Source organism: Mirounga angustirostris, unplaced genomic scaffold, assembly GCF_029215605.1.
Source record: "Mirounga angustirostris isolate CCGP_5_RB_7025 unplaced genomic scaffold, mMirAng1.0.hap1 SCAF_4, whole genome shotgun sequence".
NCBI classification, from domain to species: Eukaryota; Metazoa; Chordata; class Mammalia; order Carnivora; family Phocidae; genus Mirounga; species Mirounga angustirostris.
The window spans coordinates 11,578,020-11,603,864 of record NW_026991712.1 but is presented as its reverse complement, the minus strand read 5'-3'; the positions used below and the strand labels follow the sequence as shown (position 1 = coordinate 11,603,864).

Genomic DNA, 25,845 nt, shown 5'->3' with positions numbered 1-25,845 from the left:
GTATCATCAATGTCCTTCAATCAAAACTCCCTGGCTTAGTGGAAATAGGGATTCTTGTACCTCATGCATCACTGTATTCCCAGGGCCTACGCCCCTGTGGCACACAGTGGGGGTAGAATGAACCCCTGGGGGTGTGAGGTAAGAATCTGGCATCAGTCACCCCCCCACCCCCTCCGCACTTCGTTTCTAGATCAGGAAGTTTGTCTCCAAGAGCAGGGATGCTGTGCCTCTTATCCCACTCTTTTCATACCAAATCCCACACTGACTTGACACCCCGGCCAGATTCTGGCTCTCCCTCTCCCCAGGAACCACAGAATCCCATCTGCCCTCCTGTGATCAATTTATTGTTGGGGATTCTACACCCTCTGTCTGGGCATTTTTTAAGATACAAGGAGACAGAGCCTGTGATTCAAAGAAAAAAAATGGATGCCTAATGATGGAATGTCAGGCACTCATTTATTCATTAAGCAAATATTTACTAAGCACCCACGCCAGGCTCTATCCTAGGGGCAGAAAGGCAGAGACAATGCAGGCCAAAATCACTGGCTGCCCTTGAAGGTCTGACCATGAAATGGTGTGATGCCAAGCGGTGTCCCTCTGGCGAATGAATGAGTGAATGGACTGCAGGTGATGTCAAGTGATCATGGCAGATGACGTCAGGAAGTAACCTGAGCTGAATCGGGGCACACGGTCTGTTGTAGGGGGGCGAGCACGTAGTTCTTCAACCCCAGGTCCCTCTGTAACCATCAGGGTACCCCTGCCTCCATGTATTCTCCTGTCCACCTCCACAGTGCAAGAGACATGGATAGGATGAGCCCCTTCTGGCCGCTGCTGGCTTCCTAATCGAAGTCAAGGATTTGTGTTTACTCAGGGTCTATAAACACGCACCCAAAAAAGGGCTTAAGAGAAAGCAGATGAAATGTGGGGAAAGACAAGCTAATAAAACCAGGGGAAGATGCTGTGAGTTTTCAACCATGGCCGTAATTAAAGAAGCCTGGCAGGGAGGAAGCTTGGAGGGCCAAGGCCCGTGGATGCGCACAGTGCCTACGTGTCCAGGGAACATGTAAACCATCACTTCCTGCAGAATTAATTGGTCCCCGGTGGGAGCTGCGTGCTAGGTTCCCCTGGACCAGGCAGCAAACGTGGCTTTCCCGCCCCGCTCCTGCCACCAGGTGTCACACAGCCTGTCAAGACTGCATTTAAAAATCCGCGGACCGGCAGGTCAGTTGAGGACAACCTTCGGCAGGGGAACCTGTGTTCCTGATGAAGTGTGAGAAGCTGAGGCTGCCCTCTTCCAGAACATTCACTGTCACCTCGCCTCCCAAAGCATCTATCTCATGGGGTCGCTGCCCCAGACACCTAAGCAACATCTGTCCGCACACCATGTTCTTCCTCGGTCCAGGCAGGAACCTAGGGTGTGGAGAAGCACCTCTCTTCTCAAGTATGGACGAGAGTCTGGCCTGAATTTGAAAGCAAGGGGCCAAGATGGAGAGCAGCCCAGGAGCCCCAAGGATCCCCCCAGGAAGTGGAAGACTTCCCGGAGATCAAAGGGGGCAAATGATGGGTGATGCCCAGGGCTAGCCTTAAAGAAACCCTAAAGAACAAGTTTCCACAATTAAAGACAACAGAGGGGAGGGGATGAGTGAGGCCCAGAAAACAGTCGATGTCTTTGATTAAGCACTGATGAAACTCCCCATCACCGCTTTAATCTGGCTCCCCTCAGGGTTCCACTGGCTTCGCAATGTTTTCAAAGAAAACGATCTTGAATACACGTTATTCCCCAAGTCACCAGACAGAGACAGGGCCCTGCTGCCTCCCCCCGTCTTCAGAGCAGTTTCCCAGATGAGTCTTTAATGTCACATAATCACAGCCTTGGCTCTTCTCTGTCGAAGATGATCTTTCTCACCAGCTTTTACTCTCTCCAGGTCCAATTCCTTTATTAGAGTCTCAGTGTACCCGCAACTTCCTGCACTCGAAGCTGAAGCCAATCTCCTTGACCTGACACCAGCTCTCACAAAGCCAAGGCCCTGATAACACTGAAGCACTCTCGGAAAACTGACTTGGTTCTAATACCAGAGTGGACTCTATCGTGAGTCGACTCCAAGCATACCTGGATTCTGAGCCATTCTGAGTATGAATGATCGTGAGCACCACACACTGCAGGTCTGCTCCAAAGCTGAGCTGATCCACACATTCACACCTTGTAGTTCCTTGAATGCTGGCCTGCCTGCTTTTGCACATGCTGTTCCCTTTGTCTGAAATGCTATTCCTAGCACTGGACTTCAAAATTCAGTTCAAACTGTCGCCTTCTCTGTAAAGCTTTCCTCAGCCCCTCCAGCAGAGTTCACGTCAACGCATCCTGAGTGTGTGAGCATGGCCAGGCACGGGGCTTGGCCAGATGTACAGAGAGGAGAAATTTCTAAATGTGGCTAGAGACCCACTCAGGCTAGCGTCTCCAAATAACCTCTGGCTTGCAATTCTATTTTAAAAGTTTTACTGTGCAGTATTTAGGATGGACAAAAAATATATATATAAAGAATAATCAAACCATCTCTTGTACCCACCACCTAGCTTAAGGAATAAAATATAATGAATACAAAGTCCCCTGGGTACCCCACCGCAATCATAGTCATCTCCCCAATTCCCCAGAGGTAAGCACTATCCTGAATTGGGCATTTATTACTGCTATGCATTTCTTACCACATATGATTATACCCCCAAACAATGTGTATCATTGTTTTCCAAGTTTTAAATTTTTGACACCATTAACACTTTGCATATTAATACAATGATTTGTTTCTATGTCCATCCCCTCCCACGGTCCAGGACTCTGTGAGCGGTGCCTGCATCCTGCTAATCTCGGTCTCAGGGCACCTGCCCCAAATCCTGGCCCACAGTCATGCTGAATGCGTGCTTAGTGAAAGTGGGAGGGGAAGGAGAAGAAGAAGGAAAAGAAAATAGCAAGGACAGGGTTTTTGCTCACTGGACACCAAAAGGCTTCCCCATGGAGTCTATCTGCAGCACCACCTTCCGAAAAGCCTCCTGCCGTCTGTAGACTCCAAAGGCACAGGGACCCAAGTAAGACGGGTTTTGCTGTGAGGAGCAGAGCCCACAGTACTGTACCCAGCACACAGGAGGGGCTCTGGATGCGTTTGGTGAATGAGAGACCATGTCTACAGATAAGACAATGGAAAGCTTGGAACAAGACAGCATGGCTGATCTGGAGGAGATCCAACTTGGGGACCATCTAATAGAGAGGACAGTCCTCACTCATGGAGGACCCATGTCTTCCTTCGCTCAGCTCCACAGCAGAAGCCCCGGGCTACACACTAACTTGTCGCTCACTGCACAACAACCTCAGGTGGCTTCCAGGAACTTTGGAGGAAACCCAGAGGGGGTCATACAAATGAGAAGATGCTTAAACACACAAGGAGGGGGGGAGGGAACAGGGAGGGGAGGACAGGTTATGCGGCCACCATGAGAACAGGCTAATTTTGAGAGAATAAGCAATACAATCCTCCAGAATAAAGGAGAGATGAGGCCTTAGTAATGCTCTTTCCCTTAGTTATGCTGTGTCTCTGACTTTCCGAATTCCCTGTCGGCTTGAAGTGCATCTGTGAGGAGACCACTAAGTGGGGTTTAAGAGCAGCCGGGCTAAGAAATTAAGTTCCTACTCTGGTCCTGACCAGCTGTGCAGCCTTAGACAGATCACTCAACCTCTCTGGGCTCCAATTTTCTGAAAAAAGTATGTAATCATTCTGCCAACACTCTTGGAACAAGGCCTGCTGTGAGCCTGACCTGTGGACCTGAACCAGAAAAAGGCCCAACCTTAGGGCCTGGCGATGTTTAATGGAAAAGGCCACAGCATGAACACAAAGCACTGCACAGATGTGAACTGTTGTGATTAGACTTTATTTGCTGTCACGTAAGCCACTTTCTGACTTTTTCCTCTTCTTCTTTTTTTTCTTTTTTTTTAAGATTCAAGACATAGTGTTTGGTTAATGCTAAGTAGAACAGAGAGCCAGGAAGCTCATCTTTAATTCAGTGCTGACAATACTCAGCTCAGCTCAAACTTGGCAAAAATGCTTTCTTCCAGCACATCTATTCATAGACGTCTGTTCCTAGAGTTAGCTCTCAATTATTCAGTCTAACAGAGGAATTGTCCCATGCTCTGAGAAAGGCATGCAGGAGGGCAGGAGGGAGGGGTCGGGGGGACAGGGAAGGAAGGGGGAGAGGAGAGCAGGGCAGACCTAAAAAAGACCCCTCTGCCCCCCCCCCCCCCGAAAACAGCAGGCCCTCTGGAAGGGTGCAAGGTGACAGTGCCTTCAGGGTAGGGTCATTAGGACAGGGACGAGGGGAGGTGACAGGCATATTGCCCAACCCACTGAGTAAGGAGTGCTTCATAGGGCCGCTCCACAGGTGAAGAGTGGGCGGCTCGGAGGAGCGAAGGGACAGGCCAGAGACGGTGGCACAGCCGGGCTGTGTGCCCAGCAGCGGCCCCCTCAGGAGCCCCCAAAACCGAGACCCCAGGGAAGTGCAACCTTGGAGGGCCAGAGGCTTCACCTTTTTCCCAAGGACTCCACCTTGCACCGAACCTCCTATTTGCTGAGGTGAACGCCATCTCCCTACCAGGTGCTGACGGGGATTTGGGGGGAGGTTGCCGGGCACCCTGATGTCACCAGCTTTTCACTCTGTGCTCTGGTCCTTCGCTTTCTTCCCCCGACCCGGGACACTGCGGCGCGAGGACCGGGCGTGACTCAGCTCGGGACGCCCAGGGCCAGCCCAGCAAGCCGCGAGAGCTGCAGCTCTTCGCGCGCTCACCCCCAGCAGCACACCTGCCCCATCGCCACACCCCTTCCTCCAGCAGCGGCTAGGGGCGCAGCCCAGGTGCCCGGCAGGAGGACAGGGGGCGACGGGAATGGGGAAAACGAGGGATGTTCGGGACCCTCAACAAACGCCTGTGTGAGATGCTCAACCACGTCTCCCTTTGTATCTAAACCCACATACACACACATATAAAGATCACGAACCTTGGGGTTTTAAATGAACCTTTAAAAAAAAAAAAACACTCCCATTTCAATCTGCCGCCCAAGGCAGAAAATTAATTCGTACCCTTACTCATCAAATATCCATTTGACACCTGTGCACATCTTTGGATGCTCAGTGCCTTCCTTAAAAAAGATGGCTAAGGAGTTTTTAACTAGACCCTCTCCCCAACGCAGGCAGAGATGACAAGTGGGCTGCATGACAGACACAGAACTTGAGAGGAAACGGCATTTTAAACACCATAGAGACTGTCTGGAAATTGGCAATCCCATCAACGGGGAGAGCTCAGCCCCCCGCTGAGGCGCCTGGGGCTGCTCCTTCTGGGTTTCTCAGAAGGCTGCTTATCCTTGCCGAGCCCCCTATATGCTGCCAGAGCCCGGCAGCAGGTTCTGCAGAGCCACCCCGCTCCTCCCTGAGGTCAAGCAGAAGCCCCGGCGCTCTGGATGCGCAGGAGGAGGGGGCACCCACATGCCTGCACAGAAGCCTGCCTATGTTCCCCTGAGAAGGCGCTGGCCCACAGCTCCCGCATTCTGAACCACAAGCTCACTTCTGCCTTGGCCCTTCAGACACCGCGTCACCCAAACGGAAAACATCTTGCTATTCTTCATGGGCAACTGTCACTCACCTAACCTGTCCCTGAGAGTAACTTCCAGCGGACTGGACGAGAGGCGCTGGCCTTGTGGTGTCCCCAGATGCCCTTCACCCTCTCAGCTGCTAACCAGGACACGGGGTGCGGTGAGTCTTGAAAAGTCACAGGACTCTGACCCCGGGTTAGCTCCTTTATCAAAGGGTAACTGCGGCTCCTTCCTGACGGGTCTAGAAGGCTCTACTCAGGGCGGTCAGTGCCTTCAAGAACTACTCACGGTGTCTTTCTCCAACGGCCTTCCAGTCTATCATTAGGCCTGTTGGTATTTTAACCTCGGGCATGCCTGGGCCTCCGTTTTAGTGATTGTTCCGTTCTGTTGTACACTATTTATAAAGTGACCTAAGCATTGGTTTTTCTTTCTTTCCCTGCAAACAGTAGAGTTCTAGGCTTCTTAGAAGAAATAAGACAGGAACACAGAAGAGGGGAGGCAAGAAGGCTTCCTTCCAGCAAAAGTAGTATCATAACCACACTGCAGAAAATGCATAAAAGAGAGAAAGGAAATTTGTCCATATTCATATCCCCCTCTCACAGCCTCAGACGCCATCTTGGTGTGTATTTCCTTCCAACCTTTTTTCCTACAAATAACTGCTTTTCTCAGTTTCAATTTCCTCCCAGACTCTTGAGCCCTCATTTGAGTGGCCACAGGATAACTGATTCGAGTACTCGGTACATTTCAGACACTTAGGTTACTTCCCATTTATTGTGTTATTGTAAAAGGGGCTGAACGGACGATCTTTTTTTTTTTTAGATGTATTTATTTATTTGAGAGAGAGAAGGACAGAGAGGGTATGAGCAGGGGGAGGGCTGGGGGGGGGGTAGAGAGAATCACAAGCAAACTCCCTGCCGAGCACAGAGCCCGCCTGATGCAGGGCTTGATCCCAGGACCCCGAGATCGTGACCTGAGCTAAAACCAAGAGTCAGACACTCAACCGACTGAGCCACCCAGATGCTCCCTAAGCTGATGATCTTTATGCAACATTCTGTCCATATCTTTAATTGCTCCTTTAGGAAAGCTTCCAAGAAATAGGTTCACTGGGTCACAGGTTACAAATATCTTCATGGCTCTTGACATAAATTGCCATGGTTTCCCAGAAGGGTCTTTGAAGGACCCGGCTGGCCACCAGCAAAAAGATACAGGTGCCTTCACGGGGCAGTGACACTGTTCACAGGCACCACAGGGTGGGGATAGGGGCACCCGCTGGGTTTCCTCTGCAGAGAGCTCTTATGGAACATTCCGGTCTCTGCACATCAGCTCACGCACTCTCAGGGGCTTTTCAACTCCCCCTTGTTGAGAGGGAGCTCCGAAATACCCATAAGAATAAGCTCCAAAGTGGAATCTAATACTCCCTCCCTCCGGCCCCAACAGCTACTTAATATGATGGGGAACAGAAGATCAGGTTCCTTTTCTTTCAGTTTTAAGTGTCCAAGGTCTTGAGATAAAGATCAGTTTACCTGAGAGAGGCAATTTCCAACCACATTCCTGGTCATGAAGGGAATTGCTGGCGGAAGGGGGGTGGGGACACTCCAAAGGTCATACCTTGTTATTCCTCATTTACTTCTGCAAGGGGGAGGTCTAGGGTAAAGTCACAAGTATGCAAATGCTGTTTTTCTACACTTCCCCTGCATTTCACCACTGAAACTTTGAGAAACTGCTGCTTGGGAAAGAGAAGGTCCCACTGGGAGGCAGCGCCTCGGTGAGTGGGGTCATCTCCCAAGGCTGGGGTTCCTTAAGGGCCCAGGAGCCCTTTCGAGCAACTCCAGATTGGGGCATTCGATCACATCCTCAAGATGGACAGTCATAAAGGTCCTACTCTAGGGGCTGCTGTGACCAGAGACTTCGCTTTTATTAAAAAAAAAAAAGAAGAGAGAGTCAGGCCTCACTAGACTGCGAGAGGCCACCTCCGTCTGTCCACTGGGTCTGACACACAACACAGGACAGCTGGTCCTCCAAAAATTCTCTTCAAATTTAATCACACTCAAGCTGGAGAGACCCCTGGAATAATCACGCATACCTGCGTAATATACGTAGCCCCCCACCGGGTCAGGACCGCTGCACATTCTGAAGAGGTCCCCCACGCACCACAACATCAATGGAATCGTATCGCATCTTACTTTAACTCAGCCATATTCAACTCTACTCAAACGGCCAAACTTTTTTTTTTTTTTTTTTTTTAGAAGTTTAAATAAGGGGTACCTGGTGGTGCAGTGGGTTAAGCATCCAACTCTTGGATCCGGCTCAGATCGTGATCTCAGGGTCCTGAGATCGAGCCCCGCGTCGGGCTCCATGCTCAGCGGGGAGTCTGCTTGAGATTCTCTCTCTGCCTCTGCCCTTCCCCCCACTCACGCTCACACTCACTTTCTCTCTCTTTCTCTGTCTCTCTCAAATAAATGAATGAATCTTAAAAAATAATAAAAGCTTAAATAATGTGAAAGTGTATTTTGCCTGTTGTACTTAATTTGTATTTGTTTTATTTTTTGGATATTGTACTTGATTGTACATCATACACTACTGTTTATGCCATACATTTACTCCGACCTGTCCCTACACAGCATCACAGACATGAAATCACACGTACGCAAACTATCCCTCAGGGACAAATGGGGAGTCGGTCCGACCATTTTCACCCCACTGTGCCGACTTCTGAAAGTCATGATTAAGACGAGACTCTATGTAAGGTTTCCTCTCCTTCGGTGCTTTTAGGTCGTGAGGGATGTGTCGTCTTTTAGGTAGCAGCAGAGAATCAGTCTCAGATCACAACAGGAAACCAGGCCTCCCAGGCTGGCCAGCATGGGGTGGGGGGGTGGAGGGAGGGCCCCTGGCTTTATAACCTGCCTACCAAGGACAGGGGGTCTGGGCACAAAAACTTGCCCTCACATTGGGCCCCGAGCTGGCCGTGCAGCCCTCAGCTGGGCTTTCCCCTCCCTGGCCTGCTGCTCCCTCATTCTTTCAAAGAGTGTCCTGGATGATTTTCAAACCCCTGTGTGACTCTGGGCAACTCACATCACCTCTTTGGGCCTCCGCTGTCTGAACAGGTCCCACGCTGGAAGAGAATTAGCCCAAGTGGGATTCCCGGACAACACCCCCCTGTGTTGAGATGCTGACCTCCTCAGCACTGTGGGCAGGTGGCCCTGGGATCAGTCACCTCCAGCTAGGAGATGCATCCTCTTTTACTGCCCATCTCCCGACCCACGCCTTACAAATTCTCTTTCCTAGGTGAGCCATGGCCTGAAACAGCCTGGGAAGGATGGGACTAGGTGATCTTCAATGCCCTTTCCTTCTGAACACCAGCCACTCAGAGTTAGAAACAGACGGTACAGGGGTAAGAGATGACAGTACCTGGGGGTTCTCCAACTGGGTCTCTAACAGGGACCTCTGCACCAGAATCACCTGAGAGAGTTTGTTAACAATGTGGCTTCTTGGCCCTTCCACCCAGGAAGCTTAAGCACACCACATTACGTCAGATGAAAGGAGTACTGGGGAAGAGGGAACGCATGCGTAGAATGTTCTGGCAAGTTCACATATTGAAAATGGACGGGAGGGACCAGCAGAAGTATTAACACTATGTCACTTATTTTCTAGGCTACAACGATTAGGGTCCAAATACTGAGATTTTCCTTTCAAATTCAAACTCTGCCAAAGCATGAACCCACAGCACCTATCTCCCCCCCAAATCTTTCTCTTGTGGGGGTGTCCGCAGACCATGAGATATGCTGCAAATCCCAACACCAAATGCATCAAGGGGTATATTAATAGCGTGAGTCAGTTTCACACTGATTTTACCAAAAAACCTCACCACTCAAATTAGCCCAAGTCATACATCTACTTGTAGGAATACTCTATACGTTCTGACCTTCCTTGCCCGGCTGCTCGTAACAGGTGGTTTTGGTAACAGTGGTGGCCCAGATGCCTACCATGAAAACCACCCCATTCCAAAGCAGTATTGAGCAGCAAGAGAGGCTACTCTTTGTAGACAGCTCCCTTTGGAGATTTTTTGGAGTTATGGCTGAGGCTCACTTGAAAGAGGTAGTCAAAATAAGGGGTGGGCACTCAAGCTGGTGGGATACGTTTTCCTTCTAGCTCTGAGTTTTCTCAGCGTCCTCACCTGTGAGATGGGGATCACATGACATGCCTCACACACTTTCTGTGACCGTAAGAAATAAAACATGCAGATACACATTGTCCATGCTCGACAGGGAGACCAAAACAAAACAAAACAAAATTACCAAACCCACCACATGATGCTCTTGGGAGCCTTATGATCCAGGAGGCTTTTGCCTGGGCCATGAAAGCCTGCACAAAGGGTTGGCAATGACTCCCCCTGCTATCCTGTCCCCAAACACAGCCAGAGAGCTTCTCCGGTTCCTGGGTGACAAGAATGGGCCTGGGAGGATGGGGGGCTGGGCCTGGGTTAGCCTAAGGAAACAAAGGCTCCCTTCTCAAGCTGCACAGGCCCTTAGGGACTTGTGTGGGTGGCAGTGGGCACCACACTGTGTATCCCCCGACACAGACTCATCACAGGGCCTACACACAGTAGGTGCTCGCTTGATTATAGTCACCGAATAGCAGGATGCAGCCTGTTCCTCCATTACGAACTGGACACTGATCGTGAAGGCACGCTCAGAAAGGACTGGAAAACGTCCCTCAGCTTTCATTCACAAGCCCGTGTGATCTTGGGCACACAGCCTGGCCTCTGGTGCCTCCGAGGCTCAGAGCAGTACCCGAAACCAGAGTTCAGGGGAGTAGGAGCAGACATTTTAGGATGTTATTGACCGAGTTTCACTTCCACATTGTCTTCTGCATTCGACTTCAACTCTGGTTTTGAGCAAAGCAGGGGCTGTGCAGAGACTCGCAGGAAAAGCCTCCGTTAGCAGCAGGCTCCTCTCCCTGAGCTCAGGCCCCCGAGGCTGCATGGACAGCGGCCTTCTGCTCCAGAGCACCTCTCAGCCGGCAGGCCCTGAGCCAGGCCCACTGAGACCTGTTCTGATGCAAGAGCTACAACAAGCTGCAAAAACAGGCACTGTGATACCAAGGGGTGGTGCAGCCTGCCAGAGTGCACGGCGAGGGAGCCGGGGGTGGCCCGAGACGCGCCCCCCGCAGCGCCCAGTTCTGCACCCTGCCGGCATCCTGGGTCAAGGGAGACCCCCCGAGGGGCCAACCACAGCGTGTGGTTTTGCGTAAAGCCCCTGCAGCAGTGTGATGTTATCTTAAAGAAACATCCGCCTGCCATCAGATTCATACCTTGTATCTCTGCCAAGAGCATGTCCCGGGCCCTACACTTGCACTGGACAGATCAGTTCTCTGCTCACCTGGGATGAGGTCCTGGGGGAGGGGGACCTCTGGCGAGGGTTTCCACCAGGGGCTAGCTAGCAGCTCTCGTGCACACTGCCTCACTGAGTCCTTCCATCCAGCTTCAGCCCTGACAGCCCCGGCCCAGCAAGGTGAGGGACTGGCCCAAGGTCACACTGCCGCTGAGTGGCAGGGCTGGGGCTCCTGGAGCGCCACGGGGCGGCAGTGTCTGCTGAGTGGGCATTGGGCTTAGATTCCAAAAAGCTCCAAGTGGCCAGACTAAAGCCAGTCCCAGGAGGCTCTCTGAAGCAGATGAAGCCTCCTCCCGTCCTTGATTCCCCCACGTAGATACTCCCCACTGCACTCCCCACATCTGAGGATGCTGGGGCAGGGAGGGGCAAGCGGGCCAGCAGCCTCTGAGGGCAGTGAACTCCACGCTGTTGCTTTTCTTGCCTTGGGCTTTCTTTTTCACTGTGGCTTTAAGTGCTTAGTCCTCTGCTGAAGGAAGGTCACCAGCCCTGATACTGCTGAGCTGGGACAGGACACCCAGCCGGCCCCAGCACCGGGTTGGGGGCTGCCTGGCACTGAGGACCATCCCAAGACACTCAAAGGCAGGCACCGTGGAGCCATGAGGAGAGGCCCGGTTAAGCCCCACTTTCCAGGCCTGATTTGGCCTCTTGCGCAAGATGCTTCTCCTTCTGGGTCCCAGTTCCCCCATCTGTTAAATTAAGAGTACTGGACGCCTAAACCCTGACACTCTGAACATGAGCTTCCTGCTCAATCCTTCCAGCCCAAACCACGTGTGAAGACCTGCTCTACGCTGCTTCCCTCCCCACCTCAACTGTTCTGGGGGTACAGGCCTTGTGATAAAGGAAGTGTGACAGGCCTTAGATAAAGGAAGGCTCTCTTCTTGCCACCCCTTCGTGTTCTCACTGGACTCTGTTCTAGGCCTCCATCTTTTTAATCGCATGTATTATGGGCATGGCTGCCTCTTCCTCTAACTGAACTATCAACTGCCTTCAGACCCTTGGGTGTCATATTCAGACTCATACCCGTATCCATCCAGGTCCTGAATGATGAGGGGAGTGGGGGTCTTCATGCTCTCCCTACTCAAAGTGCGGTCCACGGACCAGAGCTTCCCATGGGAAAGCATAAGAAATGCAGAACCTCAGCACATCCCCAGCCTCTGACTCAGAATCTGCAAAGGAACCCCCAAGTGATTTGGGGGCACACTCCAGTTTGGGGAGCACTGTTCCAAGATGCTCCCCAGCTCTGACTTGCCCCCACCCCACATCCCTTGCTTTGACCACCTAGAAGCGTTCCAACTTATGGAACTTATGGGCCTTAGCAGGACTCACTAAAATGTAGCCCGTCATTAACCAAAAGAGATCTGTCTTAGGAACCTTCTAGAAGACTTCCACGGACTCCCACAAATAGGATCTGAAATGTACAGGCCCTAGGGTGATTCCTGGCATGTGTTACCCGCTGGCTCCCCACCCCCACCCCCCGAGTCTCAAAGAAGCTCAAGCAGCTCTCGAAAATGCTGAGGTCCCTTACCCTTGGCTCTGTGGATTTGGCTACTGTCACCCTCCTCACCTGTCAGAACCTATAAACGGATGACTGCCCAGATGCCAACGTCCCCCAACAGAGACAAGCAGATCGGCGGGCCACCTGCCCCTCACGGGCCCTGTGTTCATGCTCAGAATATGCTCCTCTCTCATTCTTTACCCTTGACATTTATTCAACTTGGAAAGAAAAGAAAGTTTTCCAAAACACGTTTCCCAGTTTTTTAATAAACCCTGCAATTCCTCTAATAGTTTCAGATAATCTTAAATATTTATTAAAATCACTCTCAGCCACACTTCTTTAAACAATTCTCCTCATTGACTTCGATTATTTATATATTTATGAACATGATGTCTCCTTCCCTCAGAGCAGATGGCAGCTAGTAAGTCTTTGGAAAGGAGAAAAAAAAATCAATGGGACGGAACGTAAACTCAGTGACTCCCTGATTTACTCTTCTTGACTAGCTCTGGTACAATTATCTTCCCATTCAGCGGAAGTGCCATATGATGGCCAGTCAACGACTAGTTTGGGGAAGCATGGAGCCTTGAACTGGAATCTTGGAAGAAGCTGTCAGCCCAGGACTCAGTTCCCAGGGGAATAGTAGCGGGACAGGACAATGGGGCAGGGGTGGGGATGGACAGAGCCCTGGGGAGGGGGAGAGAGGAACCCACACTGGCCGAGCACCTGCTATGCACCGTGCACCGTGCTGGAAGGCACTGCACGGGACCTCAGAGTTGATCTTCACAACCCTCACGTTCAAGCTGAAGAAGGCCCAGAGAGAGAGGACAAATCTTGCCCAAGGTCACAGAGCTAGTAAGCAGCAGAACCAGGATGTGTACCCAGGCAGTCTGGGCCCTAAGGCCAAGTGGACAAGGACGACAGGAAAATATAATTGCCCTTAACCTCATGCGTTCTTGGCTACAAAGTTACTATCTTTCTTTCAACCTGGTGAGGCCGGTCACTCCTTCTCAGACCGTCAAAAACTTCATTCCCAAGCAACGGGACCTTTGTCGATCTGAGAGTCTGAGGGACTCAGGTGTTGGTGTTAAAGCTGGAAGGCGTCCATGCAAAGGGGATGAGAACACAGGAAGTGAGTGCCATGAGCACCTCAAGAGTTAACTTTATGAGAGTGAAAAAAAAAAAAAAAAAGACCTTTGCCCTCAGAAATGGATGAAAAACACCATCTTAATGATGTTTTCTTCATCGGGCCTTTATCAAGTGTCCCAGATAGGGAAGGTGAAAAAGAATAAAATCAGCCAGCCCCCCTCTCGCCTCAATTTACTTCTCTGGAGAAGCTCCAAGTCAAGTTAAAACAGAGACATGGGGCTGGCCTTTGAGAAGCTCCAGTTGAGGAAACGGATGATGATCACCATTTAGCAGGGGTCTCGGCTACGGGCGTCATATTACTGCATGAGCAGAACAACCCCACGCTGCACGGTCCCATTTTACAAATGAGAACACTGAGGCTCTGACCCTTGGTGACAGGCCGATGGGGCAGTAAGAAGCAAAGGTGAACGTGTGGATTTGGGTCTTGCCCTCTCACTCAGCAACCTGTGAGGTGGACTGGCTGGAGCGGGGATGATTCTGCCTGCTCACCGATGAGGAAAAGGGGGTCCCAGGAGTGGAGCGACCTCCCTAAGGCTGCCTGACCGGCGTGTAGCTACGGTGGACCCATTTTAAATCTGATTTGTCACTAACTCAACACTGCCTCCACAGCACTTGCCGGAAGATGGATTCCCTGAAGACGGCCAAGTCCCAGGCTGCCGAAGCCACGGGATGGGGTCTCTTCAGACAAGGAGATGGCAGCAAAGCTCAGCACGAGGCCACGTGACACTGGCTTCCCTCTAGAGTCCCTCCTGTCACTGTCTCTGGATCCTGAAGTAGCGCTGTCAGAGAACGCGCTTCCAGAACAGGGAATCAAAATGCACTTGGGAAGAACTGCCAAAGAACAATCTCAAGGTCACTTACAGGCCAGTGCCCGGACCTTGAGGTGGAGACCAAATGTACCTCCGTAAAGAGCAAGGGGGAAACCATGTCTCTTTTGTTCGTCGGTCACAAAACGTGTACCGTGTAGACAAGCACATGCCAGACAGCCTGCCAGGTGCCCGGGGAAACACAAAGGCCATTCAGAAGGGAGCAGAGCCCACAGAAGAAAGGGAGAGCGCGCTGTGGATGGAAGACGGGCAAGGATGCTGAATCGGCCGCTTCCTGGCTGAGGGTCTGGGGCCAAGTCCTGCACCCTCGCCAAGTCTTGCAAAGTAAGAATCAAACCTCTCCTTCACCGGTAACCGTGACCAGTCCACGTCTTAAAAACGAATCTGCCCGTGTCCAAACGGCAGCATGCTGCAGCACACAGGGGCCTGTTATTGCCTCTCACAATACTAGGAGCACCCAGTCTCACCTCCTGCCCTCTGGATGTGAAAAAAGCCACAGCTCAGATCCTAAGAGAAGTGCACAGAAGCCTTTGGGAGCTGAGAAAGAAGGGCCAGCTGTAAAAGAAAGCGAAATTACTTGAAAATCTCCCAAAGTGAAGTGCAGAAACCCACACCGGGCCTTCACCTGAAGGCCACTTCCAAGTCCCCCTGTGCCTTAACCCACACTGGTCTCCTTCAGCACACGCACTGCTCCTCCCCATGCCAAAAGTCTGGCAAGGTCTGGAAAATGCAAATTCCAACGGGCCTCCCCAGGAAGAAAACTCGGGCCAGCTGACCTCTCCTGCATGCCCCACCAAGGAAGAAAACCACCTCTCCCCGGCTTCCTCCATGTTTACCAGGAACCCCCAAGTCTGGGAAAACAGCCCAGGTGTTAGCCCTGGCAACCCTCCTCGGACACTCATCTGGTGGTGGCAATCAAAATGATGCTTCCTTTTCCACAGAATGCAATCTTTCCAGAATAGGAGAGGCTCAAAGTCAGATTTTAAGCTCCTTTTCACAAGGAATCAATATTTTCACAAGATAATCCTCCTCGGGGGAGGGGATGGATTACACAGATCCCAGGTGGCAAAATGTGGCTCTCTGGGGATTGTGGAATGGATGTTACTGGGCACGGAAGCCAAAATGTAGACCCACCCCCACTCACTTCTCAAAATTCACGATCCAGCTCTTCATTTCACAAATATCTACCCAGAGCCTCCCATGTACCCAGGGACCCCTTCTAGGCAGTGGGGATGCAGAAATTAGAGGGGAGGCGACTGACAATGACACTTCCCATTACGGCGCCCCCTCCAGGCCAGGAAGTCAACGCTCACTTTCTCTAGGCCCTACTCAAAGCACCCATTTTACAGACAGCCGTCCAAGACTCAGAGAGGGTAAGCGATTTGTCCAGGGTCACACACTAGTAAGGTGGCAGGGCCAGGAATTAAACAGAGGTGCAAAGTCCACGTGATACTCCCCAGCGGGGCCTCCTTCCCGCTCAACCCCTCCCCCATCGGCTCCATTTCTTGCAGCAGGGTGGGGATCAAAGCCTCCCCCCCCTGCCCCCCCCCCCCGCCCCGGGCTCCGACCAGGGAAGTCCCCGGTTCCTCTTTCCTCCCACCCTCAACACGGGACACACAGGTTCGAGACCCACTGTGGGTGAACATCGCCCCAGGAAAGCCCTGCAGGCTGCAAGGGCATCCACCCGGTTGCACTGAACTTCCATTTAAAAAAAAAGATGAGGAAAAGATAAAGGGCAAAGAGGAAGTGCTCTTTAAACACAGGCGGGTGGTTACCCCAGGAGGAAGTCTTAAGGCCAATGGAGATTTTGTTCACCCCCTCTAGTTCCTCTATTCGAAGCGACTGGCTTTCCAGCCCCCCGTGCAAGTTGGCAGGGGGCTGCACAGAGCCGGGGCTAGACCCTGCGCCTCACCTGGCGCGCAGGACAGGTCTCGGGGTGCGGGTGCGGGGCAGCCATCCGAACGCCCCCTCCCTCCCGGCGCGGGGCCCCGCCGCGCGCTCCCCGCAGCTGGGTGGACCCGGGCGGCGGCCCCGCGGCGTGTGCGCCCCCCGCGCCGCGTCCTCCGGGGCCCCCCGCGCCGCCCCCGCCCCTGCGGCGCCCCCCCTCCCGCCGCCGCCCGCCCGGCCCGCACCCCCGTCCCCGCACCCGCGCCGGGCGCAGGCGGCTCCGGGGGCGCGCGGGTGAGCCGGGCGGCCGGGGCGGCGGCGCGGCGGGGCCCCGGGCACGTACCTGGCGGCCGGGCGAGCGGCGAGGGGAGCGCGGGCGCTGGAGCGCAGGAGCCTCGGAGCCTCGGAGCCTCGGAGCCTCGGAGCCTCGGAGCCTCGGAGCCTCGGGCACCGCCGCCGCCGCCGTTTCCGGGTTGGCCGGTCTCACGTCACCGCCACAGGTTCGCGAGCGGCCCCCGCCGCGGCGGCAGCAGCAGCAGCAGCGGCCCCGGCGAGTGCCAGGCGAGAAATAACTATAAAAGGAAGAGACGCCTCGGGGAGGAAGAGGAAACGCCGTTTACCTTCGAGAAGCCGAGCCGCCGCGCTCGCACAAAAGGAGGACGCTCGCCGACGCCGCCTCCCCCCGCGCCCCGTCCCCGCCGCCTCGCGGGCCCGGCGTCAGCGCGCGCGGCGCCCCGGGACCGCCCCGCGCCGGCCCCCACCCCAAAACCCGCGGCGGGGGCCGGGGGGCCAGGCAGGGGGGAGACGGCGGCGGGGTGACCTTGGGCGAGTCGCGGCAGGCGGCTGAGCCGGTGCGTGGGGCGCGCTGCGGGGGGGGGCGCTCGACGCCCCCTGGCCCAGGCCAGGAAACCCCAGCCGCGGGAGGCGCAGGGCTGGCCCAAGGTCACAGCCTGTCGGACGGGTCTCCGGCTTCAGCGCGAGCCTCCCGACCTTCAGGCCGTCAGGGTCCCGCCCTGGGCCGCTTCCCCCTCCCCCGTGCTCCGAATGCTGCCGCCCGGCCCACCTCGCAGCGGGGTCGGTGACAGCGTGGACATTCAAAACATTCGGAAGGCAACAGATTTATTGAGGGCCTACTAAGTGCCGGGACTGTTCTAGAGGGGGAGGGGTGTCTATTCAGCTTGGAAGGGAGGGCGCCCTAGAGAGGGCAGAAGATCATAAAACACAGCCAGGAACCCAAACCAAATTCCGGCCTGGGAGGCCGGGGAGGGGGGGCACGGGGGGGGGGGGGGACGGGGACAGTCAATAAGCAAATATCTGATGTGTCTGGTGGGACTAAGTGCTATGAAGAAAAATAAAGCAGGGCCAGGGGAGGGGGGCGTATGGGTGCCATCATGAATGGCTCTCCAAGGACTTTCAGTACAGAAATTCCCAGACAGAAGGCTCCTCTCTATAATAACAGTGTCGGGTATTATAGAGTCCCCATCTTTCCCCTTGTCCATAATGGCAAAGAATACATTTTTCTCCATGTAACAACACAACATGCCTAGGGAACTGATCTGATGTTCTTCCCTCTGCCTTGCTCCCCCAGCCCTCAAGCCCATCCTATCGTTGTCTTGAAATTCAGCCACATTTCTCAGGAATATAGACAATGTTCTTTAAAGTATCTTTCCACTGACCTCCAGCAGGGCGTCCAGAGTTACATCAAAAGCCTTCAGTGTCTTTCCACCCTCCACCTCCAGCTATCCTGGGTGAGTTGGGGGCTGGGATGTGCCCATATCATATCAAGTGCTGACTTACCTGATTATAACCCGTGGGTTTCTTTTACAAAGATATCTAAACCCTTTTCTCTTACCCAGGCCCAGTGCTAGGAGCTGGGGCCCCGGGAAGATCCGATTCCAACAAGACTTGTAAGGGGCTCCCGGCCCTGTATCTGCAGGAAAGCAGCCCAGATGACAGCTCACAGAGGAGACAGGGGGAGGGGTGTCTATTCAACTTGGAAGGGCGGGAGCCCTAGAGAGGGCAGAAGATCATAAAACTCTTCCTAGAAGTTCTGAGAGGCATTTCGGCAAAGTGAAAAAGAAGCATCTGGAAGCTTGCCTGAGCATCAGTGCCCTCATCTCTAAAGAGAGGAATGGAAGCCCACCTCACCAAGGTGGAGAGGAGGTGACCCAGCTGGGTCTTGAACTAGGAACTTGAGTAGCAAAAGCGTTGGAATCAGAGCTGAGCTGAGTCCGTTTCTTTCTTGGCCGCTTACAAAGTGGGCATTAATAATTCCGAACATTTCTGAAGTTCTAACCGATTGCCAAATGCTGTGCCCATCTAATTTAATTCTCAGAACAGCCCCACGAGGCAGGTTCATCATGCTCAGTGTTGTGCAAGATACCAAAGTGGAGAGAGAGAGATGGAATTTGCCCAAGGTCAGACTAATTAGCTAGCGGTAGAGCTGGGCATGAACCCAGATTGTCTGGCTCCAGAGCCCAGCTCTTCACTCGTGGCCTCAGTTTGCTCATTTATTAAATGGGATTGACAATAACTGCTTCATTAGGTTGTGTTGGGGATAGTAAATGAAACAACACATATGTAGAACCTAGCCCATTAGTAAGACCCAGGAGAGTGCTCTCAGCATTGTAATTATCATCATAATAATTATAAAAGGCATAGAGGTAAAGACCTTTCTGGCATGCTTGGGAACTGCAAACAGTTTGGAGTGAATGTTAACATAGAGTGTAAATGTAGGGGGGTGGGAAGCAGGGAAGAATAGGTGAAGCTGTGTGCAGGGGCTGGATCATGCTTACCCTGCACTCCACTGAATTCAGAGATATCTGAGATGAAGAGTCCAACTCGTGTGTATGAGTCTCCACTCACTGGATACGGTGAGGCTAAGAGGATGATTCTGGCCTCTGATCATGCTCATCCAATCAGGTCCTGATAGATGTGACAAATTCAAGCAAATGGAACCTGGGGATAGTGCCTGGGAACACCCAGGGCAGTTCACCCCTACAGTGGTCTGCTCTGTTCCCCACGCAGCGACAGACAGAAGCCGAGTGCCTCGGGCTGTTTGGGCTGCCACAACAGAACACCAGAGCCTGGGGGCCTACACAACAAACATTTGGTTCTTATGGTTCTGGAGGCGGGGAAGTCCAAGATCAAGGCCCCTGCAGAGCTGGTGGCTGTGAAGGAAGGCCCACCCTCTGGTTCAGAGCCTTCATTCAGTGTGTCCTCACATGACCCAAGAAGGGAGGGAATCCTCTGGGGTCTCTGTCACAAGGGTACTCCTCCCATTTCTGAGGCTCCATCCTCAGGACCTAATCACTCCCGAAGGCCCCACTCCCAACACCATCCCACTGGGATTTGGTTTCAACATATGAATGGCGGGGGCAGGAAACACAAACATTCAGTCCATAATATTTGGTGCCCTGAAAAGAGCATTGATTTTGGGGTCAGGACGTCTTGCCTGGAATTTCCAGCTGTGCAGCTTTGGGCAAGTCATTTAACTTCTGACTCCTTTCGTTTCCTCAGCTGTAAAATGGGCATAATACTGTTATCTTCTGTTGTTGAAAAGAGTATATGAGATGATGAATGTTTAATGCTTTCTAGGCTGTGAAATGTTCATGCACATTTTCCTTGCAATCTCAGAATCCTATTCTCCCACAGCACATGCTGTCCACACATATTTCAAGCAAAGTAGCTGGCTCTTTCCCTTGTATATGCAAAAGCCCTTCAACAACATGCCTTTCCCCGCTGAGCATTGGCTTTTTCACAATAGTGAACGTTCTTACAGTGTGGAAGGTAACAGAAGGTGGAGGTTAGGAGACATGGGAACTCTGTGTCCTGCTAGTTAGTATTTTGCAATTAAGTAAGTTCCACATCCCATGGGGTAAAAGCAAACTCGGTGACATTTTACTGACCCTGTTGTCAGGGTTCCTGCGCCCCCGGCCATTCAGAACCCAATGGACTTAAGGGAGGAGACTCCCCGCCCAAAGCCACAAGGGGCTCCTGTCCTGGAATTGTGTGAGGGCCCCGTGGAAGGGGGCTTGCAGGTGGCTCAGGCAGCCCCTTCAGCTTGGGGGATTCCACTCAGGAAGGTAGAAGGAGAGCTGGCTCCCAGGTTGGAGCCGGGATCTTAACCCGGACACCCAGAGCCCAGGCTTCAAAAGCTGGTGAGTGATGGTTTCCAGGGACTGGAACAACGGGCGGTAATTGCTTAATGGACACCAAGTTTCCTTTTGGGGTGATGAAAATTCTGGAACTCGATCGAGGTGGTGGTTGTCCAACATAGTGAATGTAGTAAATGCCACTAACTATTCACTTTAAAATGGTTAGCTATAGGTTATGAGATTTTCATTTGAATTAAAAAAAAGGAAGGAAGGAAAACTTGGGGGGGTTTGGGGGGGCTGGTGAGCAAGACCTTTAGCCTATTTTCTACATTTCACAACATCCATGATCGGGTTGCACCAATGAACTGAATGTCAGAATCATAGTAACTGGATGCTGGAATTCCTTCTGAGCAAGCCAGTTTATATAAGTGATTCTTTCACAATTGAAAGTAAAAGGAATTAGTATTGAATAATGTAGTTTTGATATTATTATTATTATTATAGCTTAATTTCTGTTTCTGCAAAAAAGAGCATGGCAGAGTGGAAAAGCTCCAGGTTGAGTCTGAGAGGCCTGAATTCAAATCCTCGCTCTGAGCAGCTGTAGGGCCCTGGGGAAAATGTTTAGCCTCTCTGTGCCTTGCGTTTCCTGCTTCCATAAAATGTGGTGACGATAGCATTTCCACATAGACCGTAGAGAGCATCGCTGTGCAGACCGAGTGGATAGTGTCGGGAGACTTTCCCCTGGAATGTGCAGGACAGGCGGCTGCTTGCTGTTGTCACTATATGGTGCACAAAATCTTCCGAAACAGGGGTCTGCGGGGGGAAACAAGCCAAAGACGTTCTTGGGGGAGCTCTAGAAACCACTACCTAGACTCTGGTGACTTGGAACCACACACACGAATTTCACACGTGCCTGGTACACAGTGTATGGTCGGCAGCGGTGGGGGGGGGACCGCAGCAGGCAGAGCCAGCCCCCCTCCCTCTCCACTCCTCCAGGTCTCCCCCGACAATGGGGAGGTGAGAGGAGAGGATGCATGGCGGCCTGTCCTTGTACCTTAGAAAGGGATAGTTACCACCAAGGGCAAGAGAGCAGAGTCAAAACACAGCAGATTCCCTGGGATCATTTAGTGCAGGAAGCAAGTAACCCTTCCCACTCTCCCAGAGCCTAAGTCCTTACAAAAAGCTGGGAAATGTTGTGGAGGCATCACTGAGAAGCAGTTATCTTCAGAGGAATTGCCATGCAAATGGGTCAACTTGGTGGGGAATCAAATGTCCCCCGTCTGATCACACTGGAATAAAACCATTCACTCAATTTAATATGAGTCATGTCTCTAAGCATAAACGTCTCTCCACCCTGGACCACAAGCACAGATATGCTGATGCTCATAGACACACACACATACACGCCCATGTGCAGACCCACACAGGGAGGGGAGGGTGTTTGTATGAGTTATTCTTTCTAATTATGAAAGTAATGATGCTAATTCTAGAAACATCGCAAGTGAAAGGAATAAGAAAGTAAGCAAAACCCATCCATAATGGCCCGTCCAGAAGGGCAACTGTTCTTTCTTAACAACTTCATGTATTACCTCTCTCTTTTTTAAAGATTTTATTTATTTATTTGAGAGAGAGAGCACGAGCAGGGGTGGGAGGAGCAGAGGGAGAGGGAGAAGTAGGTTCCCTGCTGAGTGTAGAGCCTGATGTGGGGCTTGATCCCAGGACCCTGGGTTCATGACCTGAGCCGAAGGCAGACGCTTCACCGACTGAGCCACCCAGGCGTCCCATCCTTACCTCTTTTTAAAATGCATTTTAATACAGTTGCAATCACACTCTATCCACCCTGTTGAATCTCACTTTTTTTATTCACTTATGTGCGAGAATGTCAATCCCACGGAGGTTTGAACAATAGACCTGGCACACACTGACAGCCTGAAACCCACACAGGAGAGAAGGGAAGGAGACAGAAACTACGGTTCCTCCCTCAGTGTCGTTTCCTCCAGGCCAGAGACTATGTCTTATGCAGCACTGTGGGCCCAGCCCTTAGCACAGTATCCGAAGCATAATAAGCGCTGAACAAAGGTGTGCTGAATAATGAATGGATGGACAAGTGGGGGAAAGATGTCATTCAGAAAAGGGCCACAAACCTTGCCTGAAAGGTCCACCACCGAGTGGAGCTTCTCTGCAGAGCCTCACCCTCAGGCAGAGAAACCCACCCAAGCAAGCGATAGGGAGCGATGGAGACTGGGGATGGGCACGGCACGGGCCCCGTCCTCAGGCATTCACGTTCCAAGCTCCCCTGAACATCAAACAGCAGGTGCCTGTCTGCAGGCTGCAAGTGTGCACCCACTCAGAGCGGTGTTCTCCAGGGATGGTCTTTGGATCCGCAGCATCAGCAGCACCCGGGGACAGATTAGAACAGTAAAGCCTCAGCCCTGCCCCAGACCGACTGACTCGGACTCAGAGGTGGGGCCCAGCACCGTGCGTTTAACAAACCCTCCAGGGGATTCCGCCGAAGCTAGCTGGAGAGCCATGGTCTTGGAGCAGGGCTTCTCAGCCCTGGTGCGTATTAGACGCACCTGGGGAACCTGTTTGTCCTCTGATCCGGGAGCCTCAGCCCAAGATTCTGATTTAATTGATTTTGGGTGGGGCTCAGACTTCAGAATGCTCTGAGCTCTTCAAGGGCTTTTAGTGTGCAGCCTGAGAAGCCTGCTCTCGACTACAGAGAGGCTGCACGTGGCCAGTTTATTCCTCCTGGACTCTCAGGCCTTCCCAGCCTGCATGCCGCATCGTTACTAAGTACAGCATTGTAATCAATCACACTGACTTTTTTATTATGAAATAGTTTATGCATACAGAGCAGTGCAGAGCCACTGTGTCCATGTACCCACCACCAGCTCTGTCACACCTTGTTATCTGACCATTATTTATGGGCTGAATTTTGTCCACACTGCCCCCCCTAAATTCAACATATATTGAAGTCTTAATCCCTAGTACCTGAGAATGTGATTGTATTCGGAGACAGGGTCTTTAAAAAGGCAATGATGTTAAAATGAGGTCGTAAGGATGGGCTCCAATCTACTGTGAATGGTGGCCATACAAGAGGAGATGAGGACACAGACATGGACAGAGTGCAGGCGTGTGTAGACATCTTCATCTAGGCGTCAGGGAGGGGGAGGCTGGAGGAAGAACCCACCCTACCGCCACCCTGATCTTGGACGTCCAGCCTCTGGGATTGGGAGAAAATAAATTACTGTTGTTTAAGCCACCGAGTCTTTGGTCCTTTGTTATGGCGGTCCCAGCAAATGGATACAGTCATATTCAGATTCTTAAAAAAAAAAAAAAAAAAAAAAAGCCCCAAACATCACAGAGTTAATGCTCTCTGTATACCCTTCTCTTCCTCTTCCGCCCCTCCTCCTCCAGGGGAACCGCAGTCCTAACGTTAGTCTCTGTCTCTGTCACAGAGAGCCGGTGAGATGGTTAATATCATGGATTCTGGAGCCATAGTGACTGGATGGAAAACTGCTTCTGCCACTGACTGGCTGTTTGACTTTGATCAATTCATTACCCTCTCTGAGGAACATGAATAGCATCCCATCTCATCATGTTTTCAGGGTTAAATGAACTGTTTTTAAAACACCTAGAATAGGGTCCATGGCTCAGTCAGTGAAGTGTCAGACTCTTGGTTTCGGCTCATGTCATGATCTCAGGGTCCTGGGATCGAGCCCCCGCATTGGACTCCGTGCTGAGTGTGGAGCCTGCTTAGGATTCTCTCCGTTTCCCTCTGCCCTTCCCCCACTACTCGCTCATGCTCTCGCTCTCTAAAAAAAAAAAAAGCACCTAGAATAGTGTCTGGTGCATTAAAAGTGCATAAAAGTGCTGGTTAAACATATCTATACTTTTACATCTACATACACATGCACTTATAAAATAGATGTGAAATATTGTTTTCCATGTTTTTAAACTTTACATTAGAGCTAACCTTATACAAATCCTCCTCTAATGTGGGATTTTTTTGTTTGAGTTCTAAGGGCATTTTTCGAGATGTCTCCGTGTGGATGCTAGGATTCTCATCACCCCTTTACTGCTGTGGTATGCACATGTCTTGGCTCCTCTGGTCTCTCCATTTTCCATGTGGTGTGAAAGTCTTCTGCTTCACCTGGAAACCTCCCTTCCTCGCCCTGGCCTCTTTGGACCCATGCCTAGAACATTCCCTGCCTCCCCAAGGATGCCCCCCTGGCCTGCACCAGGTCAAGACTCCCTCGCCTCCCGCTCTCCCTGAAGCCCTGGATGCATCTGGGATGCCTTTCACGTCTGCCCGCTTGCTGGCCAGCTCTACTTCCGTTTTCCATGGGACTGTATTTCAGAGGCTCAGCACTTCCTACATTTCAAAGGATTTCCATAGCCGTGGTCTCCTGTGATGTCACTTAGCAATCCTGAGATGAAGGTAAGGCATGTGCCCTTCACACATGAGGAAACTGAATCACAGAAAGGTTGAATGACTTGTAGAAGGTCAGACAGCAAGTTAGAGATGCAGTCTGGCCGAAAGCCCAGCTCTCCAGACTCTCAATCCTATGTTCCTAAAACTTTTTATTATAGGGCGCCTGGGTGGCTCGGTTGGTTGGGCCTCTGCCTGTGACTCAGATGTGGTGTCGGGATCCTGGGATCAAGCCCCTGGACAGGCTCTGTGCTTGGTGGGGAGCCTGCTTCTCCCTCTGCCTGTCGCTCCTCCTGCTTGTGCTCTCTGCCCCCCTCTCAAATAAATGAATAAATAAATCTTAAAAAATTTTTTTTATTATAGGGGCGCCTGGGTGGCTCAGTTGGTTAAGCGTCTGCCTTCAGCTGGGGTCATGATCTCGGGGTCCTGAGATCGGTCCCGCATCCGTGTCCCTGCTCAGCCGGGAGCCTGCTTCTCCCTCTCCTTCTGCCCCTCCCCACCCCTTGCTCTCTCTCTCTCAAATAAATAAGATCTTTAAAAATTTTTTTTTATTATAGGGGCTCCTGGGTGGCTCAGTTGTTAAGCGTCTGCCTTCGGCTCAGGTCATGATCCCAAGGTCCTGAGATCGAGTCCCGCATCGGGCTCCCTGCTCCAGGGGGAGCCTGTTTGTCCCTCTCCCACTCCCCCTGCTTGTGTTCCCTCTCTCGCTGTGTCTCTCTCTGTCAAATAAATAAAATCTTAAAAAAAATTTTTTATTATAAAATTAATTTCACATAATGCGCATGACACTGGAGTTTTATCGTTAATCCCATTCTAGAGATGACAAATTAAGTTTTCCTTAAAGCATGGTTGCAGAGCCCCTTGCATCAGGATCTTCCGGAGGAGTTGCTGGAAACAGATTTCCGGGCCTCACCCCCACATATTCTAGATCCGTAGGGCGGGCTGGG

General features: G+C 52.0%; 1 protein-coding gene and 2 long non-coding RNA genes across 8 annotated transcripts in view; 2 read left to right on the top strand and 1 right to left on the bottom strand.

Moving 5' to 3' along the window:
• The window catches only part of CYRIB (CYFIP related Rac1 interactor B), a 148,543-nt gene extending 129,881 nt beyond the window's left edge, over positions 1-18,662 (bottom strand). For 2 of the 6 annotated variants that reach the window (XM_064587871.1, XM_064587874.1), the window contains exon 1: positions 18,515-18,662. In XM_064587871.1, coding sequence (XP_064443941.1) covers positions 18,515-18,647 — 133 coding nt within the window. In that variant the 5' untranslated portion in view covers positions 18,648-18,662. Of the gene's footprint in view, positions 1-16,709; positions 16,958-17,429; positions 17,647-18,163; positions 18,182-18,514 lie in introns of those variants that run through there. The other 4 variants (XM_064587873.1, XM_064587877.1, XM_045895877.3 and 1 more) reach the window with 4 other exon arrangements.
• On the top strand, positions 17,046-18,515 carry LOC135364060 (uncharacterized). Its single transcript, XR_010410506.1, has 3 exons — positions 17,046-17,217; positions 17,955-18,114; positions 18,223-18,515. It is a non-coding gene; the product is annotated as an uncharacterized LOC135364060 (long non-coding RNA).
• A 504-nt stretch (positions 18,663-19,166) lies between the features above and the next one.
• On the top strand, positions 19,167-25,593 carry LOC135364061 (uncharacterized). Its single transcript, XR_010410507.1, has 3 exons — positions 19,167-20,526; positions 24,492-24,907; positions 25,456-25,593. It is a non-coding gene; the product is annotated as an uncharacterized LOC135364061 (long non-coding RNA).
• The last annotated feature ends 252 nt before the right edge of the window (positions 25,594-25,845 follow it).